General features: G+C 40.2%; 1 protein-coding gene across 2 annotated transcripts in view; it reads right to left on the minus strand.

Moving 5' to 3' along the window:
• Nucleotides 1-1,040: 1,040 nt before the first annotated feature.
• kdm2a.L (lysine (K)-specific demethylase 2A L homeolog) overlaps nt 1,041-20,137 on the minus strand; it is a 121,171-nt gene continuing 102,074 nt past the window's right edge. For both annotated transcript variants that reach the window (XM_018225580.2, XM_018225581.2), the window contains 4 exons: nt 13,008-13,171; nt 5,021-5,179; nt 4,720-4,935; nt 1,041-2,091 (listed from right to left, as the gene is read on the minus strand). In XM_018225580.2, the coding sequence (XP_018081069.1) occupies nt 1,910-2,091; nt 4,720-4,935; nt 5,021-5,179; nt 13,008-13,171 (721 nt within the window). In that variant the 3' untranslated portion in view covers nt 1,041-1,909. The remainder of the gene's footprint in view (nt 2,092-4,719; nt 4,936-5,020; nt 5,180-13,007; nt 13,172-20,137) is intronic.

The following is a 20,137-nucleotide window of genomic DNA, read 5'->3' on the forward strand; positions in this document are numbered from 1 at the left end:
AGTAACCATCTACACAAGACATTTATTTAAGTTATTTATTTTGACAATGGCAAACACTGGCACCCACTTTATGTAAAATATCAAGTATTTAGTCAGACTGATGGCTTATGGTTAGGGGTTGAGACTATAGTCAAGGTTGAACTTGATATTTGTTAAAGCATGAGGTGCTAATATTCAACCATTTATTATTGTACTAGACTAGATTTTACTAGATTTTATTTTGCATTTCACTTATGTTTCCTTTGGTAATGGGTTGAAAAATGAGGTAGCTGCATAGTCTGTGCAGTGGTGCTCTGTAAAACACAAGTTCTGAATTATTATTTGAAAAAAATGATTTTCCTAAATGCAACTTTCCTGTCAATCTTAGTATTCAACTGAAACCATAGTTATTTATTTTGTAATGTCTTATTCCAGTTAGCAGTACCTTAAAGGACCAGTAACATAAAAAATTTTCTTTGTAACGAAAATAACAACACCAAGACAGTTTTAACTTTTAAATTGCAAAGCTTTTATTAAGAAATTACTTACCGATTCTCTGCATGCGCTCCTCTTCAGAACCGGCGACAGGGCGACAATCCATTGTCCGTCGCTCAATTTCTCCTCCCTGCCTTCTATAGGAGATAGCCAGGGAAGAGAAATAGAGCGCCGTACCATGGATCGTCGCCCTGTCGCCTTTTCTGAAGAGGAGCACATGCAGAGAATCGGTAAGTAATTTCTTAATAAAAGCTTTGCAATTTAAAAGTTAAAACTGTCTTGGTGTTCTTTTTTTCATTACAAAGAAACTATTTTTTTTCCCTTTATCAGGAAAACTCTGAATTACAGGAAGTCCATCTCCCACAGACTCCATTTAAATCAAATAATTACAATTTTTAAATGATTTTCTTTTTTGTACTTGACCCCAAACCATTTACATTTACCTGGTATTTTAAATTGATCCCCTTGTGGAAACCATTTTGCAGGAAATAGTCAAATTACAAAGCTCAAACACTGCAATATAGTTTGTTAGAATTATTATAAACAAAGATCAGAAACACAGCCAATTGTATCATAAACTTTTTTTATTGCAAAAGAAATAAAGGGAAAGCGAGTTCGCCTCCACAGAGAAAAATATTATCCAGGCTCTTTTTTTTTTTTATACAATCTAATCCCAGGTCAAGGGAGAGGACAGCCGATTGTGCCAAAATAAGTGGCACGAACACACATAATACTCTGTGTGCTCTACCGGCATTTAATATATATTTATATATGTATATATATCCACAAATGGCTGCACTGGTTGCATGAAATAAATTTACTATTATGTGAAAATGAATGTGTGTACTCTGTATGAGAGGCAATGGGCAAAAGAACTACAATCCAATTAAATAAAAAAAAATATTAACTCTATTTACCACAAAAGCTGCCTCTTCCATCTCAAACATATAATGAAACACAACTCAGACACCCATATAACATTATTAGAGCATTCTCTCTCTCAAATTCCTAACAAGCAAAACAACAACAAAGAACCCTTAAAAAAACCTTCCTCCACCCTTGCTCTTCACACCGATCAGCCTGAAGGAGAGAGTTGAACTAAGCAAAAAAGTAAGAAAAATAGAGTGTTCTTTGCTCTGTGGAGATGAAAATCTGGCTTTATTGATGTCAGCATTTTAGCAAAAAAATGCCCCTAAAACCATTAGGGCACTATGCCAACAGGAGTTAGTTATATACCCGTTTTAATGGCACACTTCCTTGGACTAAACAACAATTTCACTGTGGATGGGAAAGGATGTAGGTGGAGATACCAATTATTGCTCCTTCTTTGTATCTTATGGAGTGGCAGGAGAGAGCAGACAAGAGGGAGGGGAGATTATGTTCTTCCTCATTCCTCCTCTAACCTCTTCCAGTCCCATTAACAGGGGTTTCCACTCTAGCTGATCCTCTGGATAAGTTTATCATCTGACAGACAATACAAGACGCTCACAGAGAGGTCTGAAATAAATCCCTCACAAGCTCCCCGAGTAACCTGTTTGCAACCACGCAAGTCGATAAGGGACAGGTTAATGGCCCGTCGTAGATATAGAAGAGAGTCATCTGTCACCCCTTTACAACCTGTAAGAAAAAAAACAATAGAGTGGTCAAACCTAGATAACAGTTTCTAAAATACAAAACTTGTGACTCGTCATTTCACTTGTAAATATGAAACCTATGTGACTTTTCATCCTGCATTTAAAATAGTACATTTGTTAAAAGCAATGGCACTCTGCAGTGGTTATTAAAAGTTCCAGAGTACTAGTGAAACAAAAACAAAACACTGCTACTGCCAACCTTTTCACCTCTCTTATTACAAATATTGCTTACTGCATTAGAGATTTTGGCTTCCAAAATTAGCTATACACATTCTGACAAATTGATACAGATATCAAGTTTTGTTAATGTGTCAATTTCTGAAAAACCTGCTAATTTGAGAAAAAAAGCACTGCTAAAAATCCTTCAGGATTTCAATATTTGGTAAATCATCCCCCAAAGCTATGCTCTAAAATTTTGAATCTAAATAGTACAGGATCCTTGCACACCGCAGGACTCCCATTTTTAAATAAGCTATTGTATAATCATATCAATGAGTACTCCATATTAGAATCGCTTTTGGCAGTTAGAGCCATGGACTGTCAGCAAGTATTGGATACATGCTTGGCAGACAAATCGTTAATTCTGATAACTTTTAGATTTACCTGCCAAGCATCTATCCAATACAGTATGTGCTGACAGGCCATTGCTCTAACTGCCAAGAACGTTTCTAATATGGAGTACGCAGGACCAGATTTCCCCAGAGGCCAGCGTCCTCGGACGCCCTCCTTTAGGATTGCGCACATGCATATGCTTTTCCTACTGCCAGAATCAGGCAAACTTGCAGGACGGCATGCCGCCTCTTAATTTATGCCGCCCTAGGCCAGGGCCTTGCCGCAAATCCGGCCTGACAGTACGCCCCAAATGTTTGCAGTTTGAGCCTCTGCTACAGTCTCCTGCGCTGCCCCAACTCTGCTGCCTAAAATTTTTTATTTTACAGTGTGATTATCTAAGAAATTACATGAAATAAACTGCATTATTTTTTAGGCAATTTTCATAAAAACCACTAACCAAGTTTTGCAGTTTGGTAGTTTGTAGTAGAAACACATCTTAATCCATTTTGGATTTGTCAGAATATGGACAAGTACAGGATACATTATCCAGAAACCAATTATTCAGAAAGCTCTAAATTATGGAAAGGCTGTCTCCCTTAGACTCCATTATAATCAAATAATTTAATTGTTTTAAATGATTTCCTTTTTCTCTGTAGTAATGAAACTGTACCTTGTACTTGATCCCAGCTAATATATAATAAATTCTAATTGTATGCAAAACAATCTTATTGTGTTTAATTAATGTTTAAATGATTTTTCAATAGTTTAAATGTATGGAGATTAGAATTTACGGAAAGAGGTCTTATCTGGAAAAACCCGGGTCCCAGCATTCTGGATAACCGATCCTACACCTGTACTATTTAAAATATATGATTTTCAGGGGTCAAAATACTTTTTGCAGCTTTAACTTACAAACATCAGTTCTTGTATGATTTGTATGATTTTCAAGGGTGAACCTACTGTTAGTGGAATAAGTTTGGAGATCTATGGAGTAGTGCTTTGGAAATTTCGTAATGCATTGCTGTGAGTTTTTGACTATAGAGGACAGAAATCTCAAAAAAAAAAAACCAAAAAAACGATATATATTATGGTTTGTTGTGTTTAGAAGACAAAGGACTTTCAAGTATTTTCGTGTATAAAATTAGCAGTTTCTATATGCTCATGTTAAGGAAAATTATTTTGTAAAATTGTTTAGACATTCAGAAGCCTACACCTTGTAACAGGAGTGGAAATGCACAAAAAAACTAGCATATTTTGTTCTAACAAAACAATATTGTTTTTTTCATTCAAAAACCAGAAAAAAAGAACGAAACAAAATAAATATAGCTATACATTGTTTTTACAGGACAACCACTTTCCATGTCTGCCTACATTTGTGTAATTCCACTTCTATAAAATATGAATGTATAATATGGAAATGCCATAATTTCTGAAAGCAACACCCTACATGCAATGACAAAATATTTTTATGCCAGGGGTGCGGTAAACAGTATGATACTTAATATGCAAAGGAGTACTAAACTATGTGCTGTGTAGAGATGCCAAAATAATACACATTTTCTCGAGTGACATTTGGCTGCTGCATAATAAACATCCTAAATGCATTTTGTAACAAGTAACATAGTAAGTTAGGTTGAAAAAGACACAAATCCATCAAGTTCAACTTTTTAGGTCTAAATAAAACTGCTAGTTGATCCAAAGAAAGGCAAAAACCCACTTCTGAAGCCTCTCTAATTTGTTTCAGAATAAGAAATAAAACCTTTATTCCAAGATGGCAATCGGACCGATACTGTATCAAATGCTTTGGCAAAATCCAAATAGATCACATCTCCTGCATCCCCACTGTCCACATTCATACTTACCTCATCATAAAAATCAATAAATTTGGCTGACGAATAGATTTCATAAAAACATGGAAAATATGCAGCAAGGGCATATATATATATATACATATCATATATAAAGGTCTTATTGCATAAAATATTCAAGTTCAGCAAAACTCAACATATACCACAAAAAGATATGTGACAAGAGAAGATGGTGAAGTTAAGTTACTTACCTGCTAAGTGTATGTGAGTGAGTGTTCCCCTTGTAGAAGAGCCCACAGCTGTAAGGAGGTTTACAGACTGATCAGAAAGCAGTGGACAGTGGCTGAGGTCAAGCTTAGATAGAAGTGGGCAATGGCGTATTATTAATCTTAAAGTAACATCAGAAATATCAAGGCCAGACAGGCGCAGATCCGTTAGCAAACGTAGCTTGCTGCGAGAGTCGTGTCCTAACAGAACAGATCAGTGGGTGAATACAATTTTTAAATATAATCAAAACAAAACATCATCAAATGCACATCAGGCAAAATATACCTGCTTTGTCTGAGACTGGTGTAAGCAAATCTCTAATCTGTGTATCTTTGATTCCAACAGTCCAGCGCAGGTCCAGAGTACGCAGGAGGGGACAGCTACAGCTAGCAAGGGCAGAGACAGCAGACCAAGTGCAACCAGCAAGGATTAAATCCTTCAGACCTGTTACAAACACACACACATACACAGTTAATGTTTATTTTACAAATATAACAAACATCACACATTTTAAAGAAGAACGAAAGGGATTTTTATATTTGAATAACTGTTGGTTGTGTGCCCCCATCCTGAACTGCCATACTGTAATTTACATATTCAGTATAGTTTACTTTTACCGGCACGGCAAAATAAATCACTGCTGCGGAGTTTGCAGCCACCATCTTGGTGAAGTTTGCATCATATCCTCGGTCTCCCGGTCCGAAAGTGCACATGCACTGAATTTCTCTCCCATGACCCCTTCGCATCATGCTTTCAACGCCCAAACATAAACACAGACACATTCGCTCATTGTTGCGCTGCTTTCCACATCTCTCCCAGCAACAATGAAGGAGAGGTCATTGATAAAGTTCACTCTTACCACATGACCAGAATGTCATCGCTGGCATGGGAGAAAGTAGTATTGTTTGCTCATGAACAGGGCTTGGATGATTTATTCTGTGCATGTGCAAGCCCTGATATTGTAGTTTTCTATCGGCAGAGGGATGTCTGCTATATTTCATGCACTTTTCAATATTTTTACAATCGATCTTTGCATACAGCTGAATGGGAACGGGAACTTGTATAGAGGCAACAATATTGTAAGTAGCTCATAACATAAGGGGCAATACATACATCTTTATTTTACCTTTCGTTCTTTAATTTCGTATCAAAAATCATGCATTCATATAGCTATAGGGAAAACATGCATGCTATGAAAATAAAAGGGTTTATTTACTTTTAAAGGAACAGTTTGGTGTAGAGATAAAAACTGGGTAAATAGGTAGGCTGTGCGAAATTAAAAAAAGTTTTAAATACAGTTAATTACCCAAAAATGGAATCTATAAAGGCTGGAGTGAGTGGATGTCTTAACAGAATAGCCAGAACCTAACTTCCTGCTTTACAGCTCTCTAAGTTAGTCAGAAACCTAGTTGGCGCAAAAACCCTCCCCCCCCTCCCGTGTGTTGCCCACCCTCCCTCCCCCCCCCCCCGGCCTACCCGTCCCGCTGGGCAAATGCCCCTAACTTGTTACTTACCCTTCTGCGCAGGTCCAGTCCAGGCAGTTCACAGACGACATCTTCTTCCACGCGATCTTCTTCCTGCTTTGAACGGCGTTTTGGCGCATGCACAGTAGGAGCATTTCGCTGGTACGGATCTACTGTGCATGCGCCAAAAGACACGAAGTACTTTTGGCGTATGCGCAGTAGATCGTACCGGCGAAATGCTCTTACTGCGCATGTGCCGGTCAAAGCAGGAAGAAGATCGCGTGGAAGAAGATGTCGTCTGTGAACTCCCTGGACTGGACCTGCGCAGAAGGGTAAGTAACAAGTTAGGGGCATTTGCTCCGCGGGCAGGGTATGCCAGGGGGGAGGGAGAGGAGCAGAACAAAGGGAGGGCAGGGAGAGGATATGAGCAGCACGGAGGGAGGGAGAGGAGCAGCACGGAGGGAGGGAGAGGAGCAGCACAAATCGAGGGAGAGGAGCAGCACGAATCGAGGGAGAGGAGCAGCATGAAGGGAGGGAGAGGAGCAGCACGAAGGGAGGGAGAGGAGCAGGCTGAAGGGAGGGAGAGGAGAAGAACAACACGAAGGGAGGGAGAGAAGCAGGCTGAAGGGAGGGAGAGGAGCAGGCTGAAGGGAGAGAGGAGAAGAGCAACACGGAGGGAGAGGAGCAGAACGAAGGGAAGGCAGGGAGAGGAGAAGAGCAGCAGGGAGGGAGAAGAGACGAGCAGCAGGGAGGGAGAAGAGACGAGCAGCAGGGAGGAAGGGAGGAGAGACGAACAGGAGGGAGAGAAGAACAGCAGCACGGAGGGAGGGGAGAAGAACAACACGAAGGGAGGGAGGGGAAAGGAGAAGAGCAGCACGGAGGGAGAGGAGAAGAGCAGCACAAAGGGAGGGAGAGCGGGGGCCGTTGAGCTGAGCACTAAGGGCTACTCTGCAGATCCCCCCCTATCAAGGTGGATCTCCTGATGAGGGCGATGTGTCGAGAGTAGATCCCAGGGTAACAAAGTCTGGGCACAACCAATTTGATGTTGCCAGTAATCAGTATTGAGCAGTTACCCACATTCAAATTAGCAAAATTACAAGGGTACCCAAATTTTTGCACAGCCAGTTTTTCATATTTGATTTAATTTCATACAACGGAATACTGCTTCAATAAAAATCTTTATTCAGAAAACACCCCAGTACTCAGATGTTCCTGGGAAATGAAAGACATCCCACTGTTATTTTTGTTGAAAGTGGAGTAAATTATTATGTAGGCTGAGAGGGGTTCCGAAACATTTTCATCTGACTGTATATTTTTTATTTTGCAAGATATATCTATTTACCCAGTTTTTATTTCTACACAAAACAATTCCTTTGAATCAACTTTTAATATGATGTAGAGGGTGATATTATTTGCAATTGTTTTTCATTTTTTATTTGCAGTTTTTAAGTTTATTAGCTTTACTGTATATTCAGCAGCTCTCCAGTAATCAATTTTGAAAATTTGGTTGCTAGGGTTCAAATTACCCTAACAACCATGTCCTGATTCGAACAAGGGACTGGAATATGAACAGTAGAGGGTCTGAAGAAAGATGAATGATAAAAGTAGCAATAATAATAAATGTGACCCCCATTTGAAAGCTGGAAATAGAGAGAAGGCAAATAATCAAAAAACAAGAAAAAAATTAAGGCCAATTGGAAAGTTGCTTAGAATTAGCCATTCTATATCATAACAAAAGTTAACTTAAAGGTGATCCACATCTTTAATGCAGTAGGCGGCAGTATATTATCAGCTTAATGATAAGGACATGTGCTGAAATTACCTGCCTATTGTTTAAATAAGAACAAAAAAAAAGTCTGTTATTGCTTGCACGAAGTATGAAATTGAAACCACTTTAACTTCCTAACTTCAAGTAAAACAAATAACCAGTCCATAAATGGAGCCTCTGTATAGCAAGCTACTCTTTACCTCAATGCCCAACAAAGGCTGTAGCCAAGGAAAAGGTTTGTTTACACAGAGCTCATTATTTCCATTATGACAAATCACCTTCGTTTAAAGGGAAAGAGAACATTAGGGCTTTAGAATAACAAAAAAAACCCAAAAAAACAGAAAATGTGGATTTTTACTTTAATTACAAGAATGGACAGAATACATTTTCAACACAAAAAGTATTGTGCCAAGGTGTATACTGTACATTTAAAATACATGACAAATTCATATTCCATTTTGTTAGGCAGCCTCCATGAATAAAATTACATACCAGGCTGGAAATTCTCTTCTTTAATAAACAAGACAAAACACTGGCCCAGGGGTGTCATTTAACAATGCAATATAGCAAGTGAATCTGTCATAATCCATGGACTAAGACAGGATTAAAGCAAAATAGCATACCTAAACGTACCAATAAAGTAATATGAAATTTACTTTGGATATGGCACCACATTGGCCCACTGCATCAACAGATGAGAAAGAAGATTTTCTTACTTGGTAAATCGATTTCTCGTAGGCCTGTACTGTCAGTGCAGGACAATTGGGGGTTAAGTTGCTCCTCTCTGTAGGCAGGACAAACTAATTGACTCTTTCCAGTCTCCTCCTTCCTGCTGTCTCCACCTCCTCCTCAGTTTCATTATAAAGCCTGCTGGAGGAGATGGTTATCCTAAGGAACTTATCTAACGTAGCTAACTTTATGACAAGCAGCAAAAAAACAGAACCCTACCATTGGGCAGAATGCTGCACTGACAGTACAGGCCTACGAGAAATCGATTTTCCAAGTAAGAAAATATTCTTTTACTGGTACGGCCCTACCCGTCAGTGCAGGACGATTGGGGATGTCCCAAAGCCGTCCTAAAAATTGGGCTGGGCAAAAAAAACTATAACATAATTGTAACTGCAGATCTCATTGATAAGATAAAAAAAAAAAACTGAGAAGCAGGACTGGGTGCCACTGCTGCTAGTAGCACCTTCCTGCCAAATGCCCCTTCTGAAGAGGCAAGGACAGCTAGTTTATAGAATTTTTAAAATGTATCGATGTCCAAGTAGCTGCCTTACAAATCATGTCAGGGGACGCCGAGTTGTGCAATGCCCAAGAAGGTAGAATGGGCTCTTACTCTATTCTCTAGAGTAGGAATATGTAACACTGGATACTATCCATCTAGCTAAAGTAGCTCTGGATGCCTGATGGCCCTTTCGGTTGGCCCCGAACAGTACTAACAGAGAGTTTGACTTTCTGAAAGAAATAACCGTTTAAGGTAGAACTTTAATGCTCTGTCTGCGTCTAGCTTGTGAAGCTGATGTTCCTTTTCATTTTCTGGTTTGGGACAGAAGGATGGAATGACTATGTCCTGATTTATATGAAAGGCTGAAGTAACCTTTGGCAGGTAAGATGGAACTGTGCGCATCACTGCTTTGTCTTGATCTAAAACCCTTCGCCCTGAACAAATGGCTAGTAGAAATGCGACCTTCCATGAAACTTGATATCTGTTATGTCCATGGGTTCAAAAGGTGCCTGCTGGAGAGCCTTTAGTACAAGATTAAGGTCACATGGTGGAACTGGATCTTTGGGAGGAGGATGAAGGTGAATTAGTGTTTGAAAATATTGTTTAAATTCAGGTAACATCGCCCACTGTTTTTGTATAAGTGCAGAAAGTGCTGATACCTGGCCTTTTAAAGCTGAAACACTGAGGCCTTTATCTAGACCCTGTTGCAGAAATTCTAGGATCTGAGGTGAACTACACTGTTCCCAGTGTAGTTGTTGTGATTCCGACCAATAAAAAAATCTTTTGCCAAGAACGATAGTAATTCCTGCCTGTAGTAGATTTGCGGGCAGCTAAGAGGGTCTTAGTGACTATTGATGAAAAACCCCTTTGTCGCCATAGCTGGGATTCAATAGCCATGCAGTCAAGTTCAGGTTGTGAATGTTGTCTGCTAATGCTGGTCCTTGCGATAAGTCGGGAATTTCGGGGTTTTAGCTGCCATTCCCCGGGGTCCAGGGTATGCCTGCTGAGGTAGTCTGCTTGCCAGTTCTGTACCCCAAGAATGAATATCGCAGATATATGGCTACTGTTCTTCTCTGCCTACTGTATGATTCTGGTTACCTCTTTTAAGGCAGATGCACTTCTTGTGCCCCCATGGCGATTGAGATATGCTACGGTAGTGCCAATGTCTGACTGTATCCGTACATGTCTGTCTCGCAGCAGCTGCCAGTGTGTGAGGGCTTTGAAGACTGCTCTGATTTCTAGAACATTGATATGGAGGCTGGACTCCTGATCTGACCACCTCCCTTGACAGACTCTCGGGGGCCAAGAGGCTCCCCACCCCCTAAAGCTTCCATCCGTCGTTATGATATATTGTACTGGAAGATCCCATAATCTGCCTTGTTGTAGTCGTGGCAGTGAAGCCCACCAGTCTAGGCTGTGCCTGGTTGAGGCAGATAGTGGAAGGATCTGAGAGAGATCCTGATGGTCCTTGTTCCAGTGACATAGAAAGAAACATTGTAGAGGTCGAAGATGTGATCTTGCAAAGGGAATGGCCTCTATGCTTGCTGCCATGAGGCAGAGCGCTCTAGATTGCGTGTTGGTTGGATTCCATGGTGCGTGATGGTAATTCCTCAGATGGAATTTGCGTCTAGGGCATTTAGCTTGGGGTAAAAATGCTCCTTTACCCCCTGTGACATCCAAAATGATTTGTTAGTTCAGTGCCGAATAACTGAGAACCTGTGAATTTTAGGGATGTCAGCCTATGTTTAGAAGCTGTGTTGTCTGACCACTGTCGCAACCATAATGCTCTGCGAGCTACCACTGAGGCTGCAGAAGCTCTGGCTGAGAGTCTAGCTATGTCTACAGCTTCCCTTAGAAACGTGAAAGCTGACTTGATCTTTGATATTGCTTCAGTGAATGCGTGTGGACTGGTGAGTGGTGAGCGTATAAGCTCTTCACACCAATACTGTGCTGTCTTGGCAACGGTAGGAGAGGCCACTGCAGGCCTTAAAACAGCTGCTGAGCTCTGAAAACCTTTTTTTAAGGCTATATCCATTTTTTTGTCCATTGGTTCCTTAAGCGAACCTGCGTCCTCTGCCGGCAACATGGTATTACGAGATAGTCTGACAATGGATGGATCTGCTTTAGGGATCTTATCCCATACTTTATAGTCCTCTTGCACCGGGTATTTGTTAAAGAATTTTTGGGTTATGTTACCCTTTTTGTCTGGTTGTGACCATTCTGAGTAGATGACCTTACACATGGTCTTGCATACTGGAAATGCTCTAGGGCGCTTAGGCGCGTTTGCCAAGGACTTTGTCCGCTTTTGATAGGGACACTTGCTCCTCTTTAATTTCTAACGTTGCAAATATGGTCCTCTGAGGATGTAAATTGTGTATCTGAATAGGATTGCTCATCTGAGCTTGAGCATGCGCCTGACTCCTCTGGTGAGTCGTGCAATATATTAAGGTCCTCATCCTCTGATACAGGGGAATGGGAACACTTGCGTAATCTCTTTACGCCTTTACTGTCCTGGGCCTCTGGATGTTTGCTTATTGCCTGGTCCAGTGTAGCCTGAATGGTGGACTGAAACCAAGTCATAAATTGTGCTATTTCAGCAGGGGCCTGTGCTGCTGGCTGCTGTAGATGCCTGTGAGGATGAGCCTGCTGCAGCAGATTGTTGCATGTTTATTGCCTGAGCAATGCCGTCTGGATTAGTAAACACTATGGCTGATGTAGTGATTTTATTAGTGGAATAAATGTGTGGAAAAGTCTGGTTTAATTGGAGAAGCAGAGCGGGAATGCTCCTTGTGCTTCACTGCTGGCTTAGAAGCTTTCTTTACTCTTGCTTTAATCTTGCACTGTTTATCCTGTAAGTCTATTTCCTCAATTAAGGAGACTAACTCCTCATCAGCTGATGCCATGCTGCTCCACACTATTGCTTATAAGTGCAGTGTAATACTGACCGTTAAGCTGTTTGAGTCTCAGGTATGTAGCGGTAACTCACTAAGGACCTTGTCTGCGCTGCCTCAACTCGTACGCGCGTGGTTTACAATTGCCGCCGCTATCTGATGCAAAATCTTGCGTATCCAGTTGCAAAATGACTTCGCAGTGGAACGCACCGAGTGCATGGAACGCAGGATCTCTCCTGTTCCAAATAGGCTGGTGCTCTGCGTGTACCCCCTTAACAATGTAGTATTGGGTAGGCTCAACCTGCTAAACATATAGTGAAAGCACTTATGTTGCCCTTACATAGGTCTGCACCATTAGGCAGGGGAGCGCACCTGTGGGTCTCAACCAACTGCTATAAGTGAGCGTGAAATGTAGGGTAAAAGTCACCTCCAGGGCCAACCTGGTAGTTCATAGAACTGGGAGCACACCTGGTTGAATCAGTGTACACCGGGCTCAATCTGCACACAAGTGAGTCAGAGAGCGCTCAAGTTATAACTGAAAGGTTAGATGATGAATCTTTTCTTTGCTAATTAAAAACTTGCAGGAGAAGGAAAAAAAACTGCCTCCTAGGCAGGACAAACTAAAAACTGAGGAGGAGGTGGAGACAGCAGGAAGGAGTAGACTGGAAAGAATCAATTAGTTTGTCTTGCCTCCAGAGAGGAGCAACGTAACCCCCAATCGTCCTGTAATGACAGGTAGGGCCGTACAAGTAAAAGAGGATTTGCAGGCAGTGGCTTAACTACCATACAGTGGTCAAAGGGGGGCTCAGGGTACACAGATCTATTTGTCTAAACAAACCATTTCAACTTATGTGAAGGACAGTGCATCAAAATTTCTTTTTCTTACTATTGATAATAAGATAACTTCCACCAATCATAGTACCTGGCAACCGGTTGATAAGCCATATAAGTTGCTTCTTTGACACAGTTGTCCAGCTCAAGTCAAGGTATACAGGTTGTCGTTTAATAATACCACTGAGTGCCTGTGGTACTAGAGACTTGCAACGACTAACATCAATCCTGGACCAGAGACGTTTGTCACAGCCCCTGAAAAGCAGGTTAACGTGTATGACATGTTACTACCATACTTGAGCAAATTTGCACTGAAAAATTATATACTAAAGCTAAAACATAAAACTACTGATAAGAAAATGTAACATATAAACATCTGCTTCATTACATATTAGTGAGGTTAGATACCAAATGAGAATACAAAAAAATAATAATAATTATAATGATGCTAGTAAAAAACAACAACAATGAAATGCTCCCAACTTACCAGTTCCCCCCTCCCCTTCCATTTCTTTAAGATCAAAAACATTACTATAACATTGTCAAAATAAAACAAAAATAATAACTAGAAACGAAACTGGCTTCTGATTAGCCTGCCTATTGATGCTATACAAAGGCTTTTCAAATTCACAAAAAAAGCCTCTCATTGATTTGAATTGTTCAGCTTATGGAGAGTAAAAATTCCACTTTGTTAACTTCCAGAATCTACCAATGCAAATACTTAAAAGAAATTCAATTACATCTAATTTGCTAACTAGGTCTTCCATAAAAGGAATTGTAATTCTAAACAGCTTCCCAATACACTTTAATATACACATTAATAAAGGTATATTCAATGGGTTTTGGAAAATGACACAGCGGGTCTTTTTACTGCAAATTGCTGCAATGTAAATCACCACAGGTATTTTAAAACACGTAATTGTGGGAAAATGCATTGCCTTATGGCAATGACACACAAGATACTTTGTGGGCATTGAGCCCACTGTAATGTACCCAGAAATGAGAGGCAGCTATTAATGATGTATTAAGAAGACACAAGCAATTACCTATGGCATATTTTTATAACTGTTCTTTATATATTCTTTATTTGAAGATTTTCAATGGGGACAAGGGTACATAAGTTGGGCGGGGGGTTGCAAGTTCTATAATATAGCCCAGTATTCTTTAATTTTGTTTTGTATTATATGTGTCATTTATTCCAGTTTTCCAATATATTCTACATTTTTGTGGAATTACAGCTTTCACTGCATGTAAAAGTTGCAAAAGTGAGTGTATCATTTAAGGTGGAATAGTTTTTTGTACCCCAGAAAGAATACTTGACTAACAGATATTTATATCATATTGAGTAGCTTATTAAAGAATTTTACCAAACTGGAGTAAATATTGAACTTCTACATCTTTTACATTGAGCCACCATTTTGTCATAGACTATGTGCTGCCTCAGAGATCACCTGAATAATGCAGCTCCAACTAAATCAGGAAGAAGTGTGGGCATAAAAGACAGAGCTTTGGCCATTAATTGGTTCATGTGACCTAACATGTATGTGTGCCCTTGGTTTGTTTGTGTGCACTGTGAATCATAAGATCTCAGGGGGCGGACCTTAGTACTTAAATTTCTATTTAGGATTATCCAGTGACACATACTACTAAAAAAATAAATTTTTATGAAAATGGTTTATTTAGATGAAGCAGGGATTTACATATAAGCTGTTTTAGAAGTTGTTTTTTTTTTTTTTACAGAAGCTTACATTGTTTGGGGGTATAGTGTTACTAAATCTTGTTTGATTGTTTTACCAATATCCTTAAAGCAGAAGAAATCTTTATGATTGCAGGTGCCAAAAGTTATGCACCCCCATGTGATTGCATTTGCTTACCTGACACGATCAGCAGAAAACTGCACCGGCCCAGGGTTCCTCCAAAGAGCAGCACAGAGCGATCCTCTTTCTGTAACAAGCTGAACTTTAACAAAAAAGTCGCCTATTGCATTCTACTGTGCTTGCGTCTGCGCTGGGAAATTTGAAACGCTTAGACCCCAGCCGGTGCAGATTTCTGCTGATAGGAGCACTGGCCAGGAGTGTCAGGTGCCTAACTTTTGGCACCCCCAAGTATAAATCACTTTTCTTCTCATTTAAAGTGATACTGACACTAAAAAACTACTTTTTAAAATATAAATGTACATTAAAAATGACCTAATAGGTCATGCTGTCAGGTTTTTTGCAAAGAGGTTTATTTTTGTAAGTAATTGTTAGTTGAAGTTCCTAAACCTGTTTTGCCAACCTGACTGTCCAACCTTAGCCTTTCAGTTAAAATTTGTAATACCAATGGACTCATTGCTGCACAAATATGGCAGCCCCCTCATAGACCAGATAGGTAATCTAAAAGCATTGGGCAAATACTTTATGGCAAAATTATAAGTAGCATACAAAGTCAGTTTTATGATGTAAAAAGGCATAGTTTCTGGTGTCAGTATCTCTTTAAGTACAGCTAGCAAATATGTTTGTAATTTAAGACATTTGGTTCTGTAAATTACCACAATTAATTTTAAATTAAACAAATCTGATGCAGTTGCACTGCGGACTTTCAGCTTTAATTCAGTGAGTTGAACAAACAGATTGCATAAAAATGTGAGGAACTAAAGCTTTTTTTTTTAACACCTTTTTATTAGGATAGTAACCCTAGCAGCTATTCAGAAAAGATAGGGACAATACCCTAGAGATATCATACCTCCCAACCGTCCCATTTTCAGCGGTACAGTCCTGCTTTTGACAGCTCAACCCGCTGTCCCACTATTGCGCTTAAAATTCCCGACTTTCTCAACAGCCAAAACAACAAAAAAAAAAGTTTCTAACCTCAGCGCCATTGGGTGGTGGAACCTACAGAGTTGTGCTTCAGTGTCATCTGAGAGGCATGCCTGGACAGAGTTCTTTTAGACCTAAACTCCGCCCTCCCTCTCTCCCGGCTGCTGACTCGCGTTATGTAGTGCAGGGGGCTCAGGTAAAGGAAACATGCTGTTCATCATGGTGGTGGCCTGCTGGCCTGTTTGTGCTGGAACTCTGGAACTGTATGCATGTATGAGTAACTGGCTTACTGCGTGGGGGAGGGGTGGATTTAGGCAGGATGCAGTGCAACCCGGCAAGTGTGTGTCAGTTACAGTGTGTGTCTTGTCTTTGTGCCGGGAGGAGAAACTGTGCGCGTAGAGCTCTGTTAGTCTGATTCCCTGAAAGGGCGCTTGGCTTTAATGAAGCACAACAGTGATTGACATCAATTATTTCATACGGGCTGGAGAGCGGTGGAATATTGCTCCAGAATAAGTTGAATGTTTCCTCCCATGACAGCTCATAATACACTTACAGCGTGTATTACTGTTAGGGTTGCCACCTTTTATAAAAAATTTTACCGGCTGCTGGGGGGTGGGGCCTCAAATGGGTGGGGCATGACGTCAAAATGGGCGGGGCATGATGTCAAAAGGGCAGGGCCACACAACGGAGACACGCGGGCGCTAGAAGAGGCAAAAGAAAAGTTAAGATGCAGGGGGTTGGGGGCAGGCCGAGGGCTCCTTTTGATCGTATTACAAATTTCCCGGCAGCTACATTGCCGGTAAATTTGTAATACTGGCCCCGGCCTTGGCAGGTATTTTACCGGCTAGGCCGGTAAAATACCGGCCGGGTGGCAACCCTAATTACTGTGTGTGTGTTACAGTGTGTGTGTGTGTGTTACAGTGTGTGTGTGTTACAGTGTGTGTGTGTGTGTGTGTGTGTGTTACAGTGTGTGTGTGTGTGTGTTACAGTGTGTGTGTGTGTGTGTTACAGTGTGTGTGTGTGTGTGTTACAGTGTGTGTGTGTGTGTGTGTGTGTTACAGTGTGTGTGTGTGTGTGTTACAGTGTGTGTGTGTTACAGTGTGTGTGTTACAGGGTGTGTGTGTAACTGTGTGTGTGTGACTGTGTGTGTGTGTGTGTGTGTGTGTGTGTGTAACTGTGTGTGTGTCAATAATCTCACTCTTTCTGACATCAAAGTATCAGGCGCAGGTTCTTTTCTCTCCTCTCCCCCAACTAGCCCTGAGCCAAGGCTGTGAGTTGGGTTGCCACCTGGCCGGTATTTTACCGGCCTGGCCGCTAAAAATGTTGTTTGATGCCAATGCTATTTATAGAGAAAAACAAAATATAGGAAGGCTGGTATTTTTTTCCAAAAAAGGTGCCAACCCTAGCAGTGAGTTGTAGTTTAATAACCTGTGGAGGGAAGCCAGTTGTACTACAAATTTTTACATCTCCTTAGTAGGGACTGCAATACAGCTCTCCCTGCCTATTTAAAGTGATACGGCTTATTTACAATTTGTAAAATTAACATGGTAATCAGGTGGTGTGGCCAAAAAATGGGCGTAGCCAAAACATGTATGGTATGAGATATGTGGGCTAATTTTTTTTTAAGATCCCAGCAAACATATATGTTATACTTCTGTCCAAATTTGTATTGCTTAAGTCTGCACTTCATATAGAAGAACTAAGTTGCAGTGGTTTTTGTTCCAAAGCTAAATGTGTTTGCTGGGCTATACTTCCTTTGTGTGTTTGTTCAAGATTATGTATTTGAGTCAAGATAATCTCTTTCTTTTTTAGTTTACTGCCTAACTAGCGCAACTAATTGGTCTCTCAGGACAAAAATAAACTTTAATAAACTCCCTTAGTGGTAGCAGAGTCTAATAATGGATTTAAAAGGGTTGTTCAACCCAAACATTTTTTTCAGATTATTCACCAGAAAGACTTTTTTTTAATTGCTTTCCATTTTTTCAAATATTTCCAAAGAATCATTTTTCCAAAACTAAAGTTTAATATTTACTATTCCTGTTTCTAGTGTTTCAGTCTGGCAGTTCAGTATTCCAGGTGCAGTTTCTGAACTGTTACAATTTGCTACATTAGTTGATACATTTCTCAGCAGCATCTGTGGTAGTGATCCGAAGGTTGACAAAAAGTCCACCCATACCTGGTCCTAACCTGGCCCTTCAGCACTCACACCTAACCAGATGCACTTCTATATTCATAGATCCACAGCCCTGCTTTGATGTCGCAGAAGGGGCAGGGCATGCAGTCATATGTCTATCAAAAGCCATGACTGGAGGTTAGAAGCGGGGCACTGTAGGCAGGGTGGGTGCAGGGTTAAGTTTAGCACGAACATTGTGTGGAAGTCACATTAATCCTAACCTGGGTCCCACGGGTTAATTAAGCTTCAATATTAGAAAAATTTTTAAAAAAACAACCACAAATAGAAAATAGAATGTAACTGAAAAAAGTTCATTTCTGGTAAATTATCTGAAAACAACCGAGTTGAAAAAAAGTGTTGGAAGATGAACACCCCTTTAACAAGAGATTCAGTGTATGCAGCCAGAATTTTTAGAAATTGCTGGATAAAGTTTATTTAGGCTTCGTTTGATGAGAAAACTTTTCCTTTAAAGGGAAACTAAAGTTTAAAACAGAATAATGCTAGAAATTCTGTATTTTGTATACAGCACATAGACTTGAACTTACTGCACCAAAAGCCTAATAAAACAAATGATTTATGCTTTCAAATTTGGCCACAAGGGGACATCTTGTAAGTTTGTTAAACATCTTTGCAAGACCAAGACCATGCATGTGCTCCCCCTAATATACTTTAATTAAAAAATCTGTACAGTTTTTAGAAGAAACCTGACTGTATGCAGTGAAATTCCCACTTCATTTACTTGCTGACTGTTGCAGATATAAATCTCTACATGGTCACCAGCTGTTCTACAGGGAAACAAACAAAGCTGCTCGAGTTCTGGAAGTCCCTCCCCCCTGCCGTTTGAAAGTATGATCATTTCCCTGCAGAGCAGTAAGGGACCATCTAAAGTTTCCTATCTGCAGGAGTCAGAGCAAGTAAATGAAGGTAGAACTTCACTGCATACAGTTAGGTTTCTTATAAAATCAGTTTCTTTTTCATTAAAGTAAAAATGGGATTTTATTTTTTTGTATTTACATCCCCATTAAAGGAAAACTATACCCCCCAAACAATGTAGGTCTCTATTAAAAGATACTGAGTAAAACAGCTCATGTGTAAAACCCTGCTTCATGTAAATGAACCATCATAATAATATACTTTTTTATTAGTATGTGCCATTGGGTAATCATTAATAGAAAATTGCCATTTTAAAAAATAAGGGCCACCCCCTGAGATCGTACGATTCACTGTGCACACATTCAAACCACATGTAAGGTCACATGAGCCAATTAACAGACAGAGTTCTGCCTTTTGCTTCCTCACTTCTTCCTGTTACAGTTAGTGTTGTAGTATTTCTGGTCAGGTGATCACTGAGGCAGCACAGATAGAGTCACAAAATGGTGGTTCAAGGCAGGATGGTATTCATCCCAGGGTAATTAGCGAGCTTAGCGGTGTGATTGCCAAACCTCTTTACTTAATTTTTCAGGATTCATTGAGATCTGGCATAGTGCCAAGAGACTGGCGAATTGCTAATGTGGTGCCTCTATTCAAAAAAGGATCCCGTTCTCAGCTTCAAAACTATAGGCCAGTTAGTCTGACGTCAGTGGTAGGAAAGCTTTTCGAAGGGTTAATAAAGGATAAGATACTGGACTTCATAGCAAATCATAATACTATGAGTTTGTGCCAGCATGGTTTTATGCGTAATAGATCTTGCCAGACTAACTTAATTTCTTTTTTTGAGAATGTAAGTAGAGACCTCGATTCTGGGATGGCAGTGGATGTGATTTACTTAGACTTTGCTAAAGCATTTGATACAGTGCCACACAAAAGGTTACTGGTTAAATTAAGGAATGGATAGAGAACTGGCTAAAAGATAGACTACAAAGAGTGGTGGTAAATGGAACATTTTCTAATTGGACCAGTGTTGTTAGTGGAGTACGGCAGGGCTCTGTACTAGGTCCCTTGCTTTTCAACTTGTTTATTAATGACCTGGAGGTGGGCATTGAAAGTACTGTTTCTATTTTTGCAGATGATACTAAATTGTGCAGAACTATAGGTTCCATGAAGGATGCTGCCACTTTGCAGAGTGATTTGTCTAAACTGGAAAACTGGGCAGCAAATTGGAAAATGAGGTTCAATGTTGATAAATGCAAGGTTATGCACTTTGGAAAAAATAATATAAATGCAAGTTATACACTAAATGGCAGTGTGTTGGGAGTTTCCTTAAATGAGAAGGATCTAGGGGTCTTTGTAGATAACACGTTGTCTAATTCT

Source organism: Xenopus laevis, chromosome 7L, assembly GCF_017654675.1.
Source record: "Xenopus laevis strain J_2021 chromosome 7L, Xenopus_laevis_v10.1, whole genome shotgun sequence".
NCBI lineage: Eukaryota > Metazoa > Chordata > Amphibia > Anura > Pipidae > Xenopus > Xenopus laevis.